Source organism: Euprymna scolopes, chromosome 34, assembly GCF_053919585.1.
Source record: "Euprymna scolopes isolate OS-2025 chromosome 34, ASM5391958v1, whole genome shotgun sequence".
NCBI lineage: Eukaryota > Metazoa > Mollusca > Cephalopoda > Sepiida > Sepiolidae > Euprymna > Euprymna scolopes.
The window spans coordinates 57,193,170-57,201,791 of record NC_136515.1 but is presented as its reverse complement, the minus strand read 5'-3'; the positions used below and the strand labels follow the sequence as shown (position 1 = coordinate 57,201,791).

Here is an 8,622-nt window from a genome sequence, read left to right as displayed (position 1 = left end):
TGTGTAACGACATATAAATGCTTATGTAAAACAAATAACAAGTATATATTACCCTACTCAGCACTGAACACTCTTGTATTAACCTCCTAAAAACTTCATTAGTTGCTTCACCTCTGGAAAATATTAATCTGGAATTATATATATATATATATATATATATATATATATATATATATATATATATATATATATATATATATATACATATATACACACACACACACACACACAGGATGTCCACAAAGTTTGGCTACATAATCTACATGGTGCCCACAAAGTCTGACTGCATAATATATAGGGTGTCCACAAAGTCTGGCTACATAATCTAAAGGGTGTCCACAAAGTCTGGCTACATTAAGTAGCCAGACTTTGTGGACACCCTGTATATATATATATATATATATATATATATATATATATATATATATATATATATATATATATACACGAAATGAAATGTCTTTGTACGTGTGTGTATACGTGTGTGTGTGTATGTTTGGTATGAAGTGGAAACGGTGTATGTATTCACGACAAAATGAGCACGCTTAGCGGTTGTCAATTCACCTGAAAGGTTTGACGTAAGACTGGTAGATGTCATAAACGATGATAGACGAAACAGCCATCACCTCTCCGGAACCAGTTGACATTAACGCCATGGCCCCCATCGTCAGAATCATGATGCCCCCGGTTCCACCAAGAATTTTCTCGGCAATAAGCGGAGTTACCAAACCTGAAAAAAAGAAATAAAGTTCGACTTAGCTTTGTGAAACAGCTACAACTAAAAAAAAAAAAAAATACCAAGGTCTTAAGTACAATATGGAAAGAAACTGAAATCTTAGGAAGATTACCATAATTTCAGTATAGGAAACCGAACTTTAAAAAAATCATAAAAGTAAATAAACACGCACTAATATCATGAATGTAATCGGGCGCACGTGGGCGTGTGTAAAAATATCAGCAGGAGCTGTAGGCTAGCTGGATTTCGAAGCTATCAGCAGAAGTAGCCGTTAAACCACATATGCAAATTAGCAAGTGTGTGCAAGCTCGCGTCACAAGAAAAGGAGAGAAAAATACTCCACGTGGTCGGAAAAAGAAGCAAAGTGTGTGTCGCGTAAGATGAACGTGTGATAGTCGAGGGCGAGACAGCTCTGGCTTTATGAAGCCGGCGTGGGGTGGCAGCGAAAAACCACGAATAAGTGCATTTCATTTGCACTTAAAACAAAATGTCGAATCGGATTCTTGCTTTTTCCCCCTTTGTTTGTTCATAGTTATAGAACCGAGACTTTTAAGAGAAGCACACGTGTGTACGAAAAGACTTTGGAAGAATGAAATGCGTTGTTTTGGAAGAACCACGAATAAATGCATTTCATTTACACTTTAAATAATGCTGAGTCAGATTTTTTGTTTGTTTGTTTGTTTATTCCTTTGCGACGGTACTAGACGGCATGGGGAGGGGTCCGAGAGAGATTTGAACTGTAAAGACACAGATAAAAAGTAACGGCCAAATTACGTTACACGAATTGGTCAATAAGCGAGATCGTCTCAATTTTATTCAGTTTCTGTTGTGTTCGGAGAATGGAGTGTCAGGATCATTGAATATTCAAATAACAAGTAAGTCACCGCATTGTATTTTTAAACAATTTATTCACGGCAGAAAACCTAAGTTATTTACCTAAACGATATTCATAGTCAAGCGAAGCCACCATCTTGTCCTTAGTCCTCTCTCTAACTCTCTAGTCTTTTCTAAGGATCTATAAAGGGCGATAACTTTTACTATCTTTATTCGAGTTATTCACCCATTGATCGCTATAACAGTTTCCATTTTTAAATAAAACTCTCTCCGGCCATTTTTACATAAAACTCTATTCGGCCATTTACTTTCTAGGTTGCCCCTGTAAACATTACACAGAAAAAATAAGCTTGATAAAAAAAAAGTGAGATTTGTTTCTTACCTTCATCAATTTGTCCTGTATTTAGCATGTGTGTTCCATTCTGGGAACTGAGGGCCAAATATGCCATTCCTGTGGTCGTGGCCATCGTAGATGGAATTGCGAACCACATGAGGCTTGCTAGGATGAACCCCCAGACTCCTTGTGTTGGTTTTGCAGCGATACGGCTCTGCCAAGATGCCTGGTCACAGAAAGTCACAGCTGATGACACGAATATCTCGATCACTCCATATAAGAGGGCCACCGACGAGCGAAAAGTGAGGAAACTGTTCTGTTCGTTATCATCAGGTCCCTTTCAAATATATAATATATGCATAAAAAGAATTTCACTTTATATATATATATATATATATATATATATATATATATATATATATATATATATATATATATATATATATATATATATATACTAGAATGCCGCCGACGTTTCCTGATCATTAAATACGCATAAGTACAGGGAGGAACGATAAATTTGTCGCCCTAAAGGAAACAATACTACAGCTTTATTTTAAAAAAATTATTGAAAAAAATTAATTCAGCTAACTTTATTATGTAGTAGAGCTGACATTTATTCAAGGTAGCTGCCTTCAGCCTTATCATCACCTCGATACGGGTCCGGAACTGTCAGTTGCCCCTTTTCACAAGCGCCGGCGGGAGCTCGGCGAATACTTGGCTGATGGCGGCGATCAGGCTGGCTTTGGTGTTGTAGGAGGTAATGATGGTGAAGTTTTAGACGTATGACCTAATAAAGTAGTCCAGCAGGTTATGGTTGGGTGAGGAGGAGGAGGAGGCTAGAAAAAGAAGGGTACAAAGTTGTAGCATTTCTTTTAAAACCAAGCCTGAGTCTCTTTGGACTTGGGGGTCAGAGCTGAGTCCTGCTGCCACACCCAGGGTCTGCTGCCACCTGATTACACCAGGGCATCACCACACTCTTCAGCACATCCAGATACAATGTTGGCATTCGTGGTCCCTCTTGTAAGTAACCGATGAGAAAAATATCAGGGAAACCAATGCCAACAATAGAATCTTCGGATTCATACGATATGATGATGATGATGATCAGCAAATTGGTTTCATCGTTTTTTTTTTGTCTGGCACATTTCAAAGATAGATAACTTTGCATTGAAATTTCCAAAATGGTAGTATTTATCTTTATAAATGAATGAGAAACATTTTGCTTTATGTCTACAACAAAGTTGTGAATGAAATGTTTATTATTTTACAGCCATGTTATTATTTTATATTTATGTATTATATATCCACACATAAAATGTTATATAAAGAGATATTTGACGTATCGATTTTCAGTATTTACTTTATATATATATATGTAACTACATCCCGTGCTAGAATTATATGCAAATCGATATTTTTGTTCTAACTCCAATAGTTTTCAATGAAGATTTGTGGAATACGGCAACACTAACGCATGCGCAGATATAAAATTTTAATCTGATCTGCGCAATAGCGAGTAAACGGCAGCCATTTTGGTGACTTGAAGTTTTTCAGCGTGCCAACTTTATATGCAAGATGGGACGTAAAGGTGCTTTAAGCTGAGAAGTTTAAAATTGTTCAAAGGCTCCATAATAAGATTTCCACCTTAGAAATTGCAAAAGAATTACATCATGATCATCGTACAATCAAAAGATATTGTACTAATCCTCAACTTTGCAACGGACAAATGGAAAATTCATAAGAAATCATATCTGTCACGTCGAACAATGAACAAGACCAAGAGAGAAGTTCGCCGTAACCCACTTGAAACTAGCAAACACGATTTGAAAAAAGCTGGCGTTCCTGATGTGCCCAAATCAACTCGTTCCGTATCCTGAGAACGATTTTAAAATTTGGAAATCCATAGGTGCGCCCTCAATTGAAGGATATCCACAAGAAAAAGAGGATGGAGTGGGCAAGAGATCACATGAAGGCGAATTTTCAAACTGTTTTGTTCACCAATGAGTGTCGAGCGACCCTTGATGGACCCGATGGGTACAGGGGAGGATGGTACCATAATGAGGGTCTACGTCCCTAAAGAATCAGGCATCAACAAGGAGGTGGTGGTGTGATGTTCTGGGCTGCAATCATTGGCAATGAGCTGGTAGGACTATTCAGAGTCGCAGATGGAGTGAAAATTACCGCCAAACTCTACATTGACTTCATTAAGGAATACTTGGAACCCTGGCACAAGAAGAAGAATTTGGCATTCTGGAAAAAGATGGTATTCATGCATGATAATGCACCGTCTCATTCTGCAAGGATAGCCACTGAATATTTGGAGAGAGTTTTTGCCAGACATGGAAAAATAATGCGATGGCAAGCCTGTTCTACAGATTTAAATCTCATCGAAAATCTGTGGAGCATCTTGAAACAAAATATTTACTCCGGAAAAAGCAGTACAACTCCAAGGATGACCCCTGGAATGCTATTCTGACTGCTGCCAAAGACATTTCATCAGATGAAATCGAAAGTTTGACATCTTCAATGGACCAAAGTCTTTTTGCTCTTGTCAATAAAAATGGCAATTATATAAGATATTGATTGAACTATGAAACCATATTGAAGTTGTTTGTTCTTTATTATTGTTGTTCTCAATTTACAAATTCCTAGAATAATCAATATTTTGATGATCTTTTAGCACTTTATCCTATTTTAGCATTGATTTGCATATAAAGTTGGCACGCTGAAAAAAAAAATGCAAATCATCAAAATGGCTGCCAATTGTTTATTACTGTGCAGATTAGCTTAAAATTTTAGATCTGCGCTTGTATTAATGTTGCCATATAACGTGCTAAATTTCACAAATTTTCATTGAAAACTATTGGAGTTAGAAAAAAAATCGTTTTGCATATAATTCTGGCACAGGGTGTATAATATTTAAAAACATAAATATTAACAATAATTTTTAAACCTACAAAAACTGTAGTGTTTTATGCTTATGCAACTATCAGTGTAGGAAGCCACGATTACTGCCAATCGGAAGCTTCGAACCCAGTCAGAAAGCCATCCCTGACTTTGTAGGCTAGCATCTTTCCTCCAGGTCACCGGCAATTAACATATACATGGATGGAAATTAAGTACCTGTAAATGCCATGCTGGTAGAATGCATAGTAAACAGTCATATATATATATATATATATATATATATATATATATATATATATATATATATATATATATATATATAGTAGAAATAGTAATTATATATATATATATATATATATATATATATGTAGTAGAAATAGTAATTAATAAAAACTGAAGAAAGTGCTCAATACTGTTGTAGAGCAAATATGCGTTTTAGTTTTTATTACCGTATTTTTCTGTTAAGTTACATTATTGTTTCAGCTACTCGGCCGTTTTTTTGGCTGTCCGTAGCTTCCTCAGACTTTTACAGCCTGTTCTCCAGATTTAAATCCCATCGAAAATCTGTGGAGTATCTTGAAACAAAATATTTACTCCGGAATAAGGCAGTACAACTCCAAGGATGACCTCTGCAATGCTATTCTTACTGCTGCCAAAGATATTTCATCAAATGAAATCGAAAGTTTGACATCTTCAATGAACCAAAGGTTTTTTGCCCTTTTCAATAAAAGTCTGAGGAAGCTACGGACAGCCAAAAAAAAAACCGGCCAGGTAGCTGAAACAATAATGTAACTTAACAGAAAAATACGGCAAGAAAAAATAAAACGTATATATATATATATATATATATATATATATATATATATATATTTATTTATTTTATATATATATATATATATATATATATATATATATATATCCATGGATTTTCAATAAAGGCTCAAATCATCAGAGGAAATGAAATGCGGTCAGCAAAATTTTCAGCTGTGAATAGGCACTTATTTTGCTTTTCAGCACAAATATTGAAAATAGTTTTTCAAGTGGTGAATGATAATTATATGGAAATAATTATAGGAAAAGGGAATTTGATACAACCTGGGTAGTCCATTATCGGAAGGAGCACAATGTCCTCCAGGGTTATAAATCCAGGTAGGCAGAATATTGGTCCAGGGGAGAAGGCAGTAGTCCCATATAACAAAAAAGCGTGGTTGCTCCTTATGGATTTTCCGAAAGGTATACGGGGTAGCCATATTCGTTGGTGCGTTGCGTGTGTTTTGGTAGATGTAATCCAAAATCTTTTTAGGTGTTGGCACAGTGTATCAGATGTTGAATGGATATACCATTCCATTGTATATATCCCCATGGGCAATAGAATTTGAGCATTGAATTATGTATGCAATGGACCTTGAAATCAATGGTATGGGTAGCAGAATAATCCGGGAGATGATATTCAGAACGATGCGTTGGACGACTAGCTTCTGGTGAGAATCCCGGTAAAGTGTTGGTCAGCTTTCTTGTTGATAATGGGTGAGGGAAGCCTTTTAGATGAGGGAAAGAGGGGGTGGGGTGAAGTAGAGAGGGTAAAGAGAGAAGGGGCGGGGGTTAAGATTGGTCGAGCAGGGAGGTGCTTAATGGAATTTCTTCGGGGGGGGAGTTGTATTTTAGTGCTCAGTGCTGACCTCTTAATTTGGAGTTCAAATGGGAAATGGATATTCTTGTGATTTTAAATGGGATTGTGTATAAGATGGATGGGCGTGCTGTTTTTGCTGAGCGGATGGGTGAGTGGGTGAGGTGCAGAAGGGGACGAGTAAAGGTCTGAAGTTTTGGAATGCTTGGAGGATTAATTATTTAAGTGAGATTAAGGTTGGGTGCTTTTAATTTTGAAGGTATATTTAAAAGTAACTTGATTAACTGAGATGCCGTTTATTCATTACGCTTGTCGTCGTAGTGTGATCTGGTTTAATTAAATTTATTTAAAATTTATATATTTCTGTTTGGAGGCGATCTATGGATGAGTTGGCTTTGCTGTTCGTTGGGTTGGAATCGATGTTTGAGTGAATGCTTTATATACGGTGGTTAATTAGCTATTTTTATCATGGGGGGACTTGATGCAACTTCGGGGCTGGGCGTTAGGTTGTCCAAACGTGGTTGAATTTAACTATTTATATAACAATAAACTGTATATCCATCTGTCAAGCCTAAACATAAGCGCAGATATAAGAACATATACACCCACAGACACACATACATACGCATATATACACATACACACATACATGTGCATATATATATGCATACATGTATAGCATACACATACGCACACGCACTAATCCATACTATGGATACACATACACACCTAAATGCACACGCATCATTATATTCATGCACATGTGTACACAATTACATATATACACATCATAAAACATACACGCATGCACACATATAAAACAACGCATAAACAGACAACTACATATACAGCCAGGCGCGCGTGCATGCGCGTGTATCGGGTGTACAGCTGCGTCCATATACACGGCCGAACATCCCAATATTCGTGTACAAACATGCAAGTCACACCCGCACATGCATACCATCATATACATACAGCAAATAAACATATCTACATAAGTGTTATGTCCATACAGATAAAGGCGCGCACTCTGATATATCTACACCTACAAATACAACGAGCGTGCACCTCACAGTTAAACATATACATACATCAACAAATTATCAGGATTGTCTAATAATTCTATTTTAGAGAGGGGGAGTAATCCCCCCTTGCCTGCGCATACGAATGGTCCGGGGAGATGGAAACAGCTAGAGCGTACTTAATTACGGCTAAGATGTGTAACTCCGTTAAATGTCCATGTTCAAATACACACACAAGCCTGAAAGAACTGCACTTATTATCGATGTCACAGTCCCAAATGATTTCGGCCTTAACAGAGCTGAACGGGAAAAGATAACAAAATATCAGGACCTAAAAAATGATCTAAAAACGACATGGTCTCTGAAAAAAATACACATTATACCGGTTGTGATAGGAGCAACGGCGTAATAAAAAAGAATCTTCATAAATACTTAGTAGCGATCCCTGGAAGACCAAGCTGTAATGAAATGCAGATAGCAGCCATAAAGGGAACAGTATCTATTCTTAAAAGAGCCCTCGGATATAAATTTAAATCATAACGGAATCAAGTGTTAGCTTCAGGAAGGGGCCCCTTGATTTCTTAAAACTTACTGAAGTTAAATACAAGAAAAAAGGGGAGCACACACACACACACACACACACACACACACACACACACACACACATATAGATAGATTGATAGATAGAAACACATATATACATAAATATAAAAACGTGTATACATGTACACACACACGTGCATACACCTATATACACACTCTAGCACATAATCATATATATACACACACAACACAAAACGCACGCCCACATGCTCACACATATATATATACACCCACATACATAAGGAAATGAAATTAATGGAAGCAAATTCACACACATATATATATATAATATATATATACATACACACATATATATGCATATATACACACACATATATACATATACATACACATACATATGTACAGCCATACACACACAGACACGTACAAACATATACATACTCAAACACGCACATGCATAGGTACACATATAGACATACGTATATATTAACACAGATACAAAGCCTAGAATATCCACCCACTCATGCATGCGTACATATACACTCATACATGTGTAAATCCATGTGTATACATATAGGGACAAATTGCCAAAACT

General features: G+C 36.5%; 1 protein-coding gene across 3 annotated transcripts in view; it reads right to left on the bottom strand.

The window, feature by feature from the left end:
* Positions 1–8,622, bottom strand: part of LOC145259217 (uncharacterized) — a 304,488-nt gene that overhangs the window by 6,429 nt on the left and 289,437 nt on the right. For all 3 annotated transcript variants that reach the window (XM_080117055.1, XM_080117054.1, XM_080117053.1), the window contains exons 6-7: positions 1,953–2,241; positions 565–730 (exon numbers count right to left, since the gene is read on the bottom strand). In XM_080117055.1, coding sequence (XP_079973181.1) covers positions 565–730; positions 1,953–2,241 — 455 coding nt within the window. The remainder of the gene's footprint in view (positions 1–564; positions 731–1,952; positions 2,242–8,622) is intronic.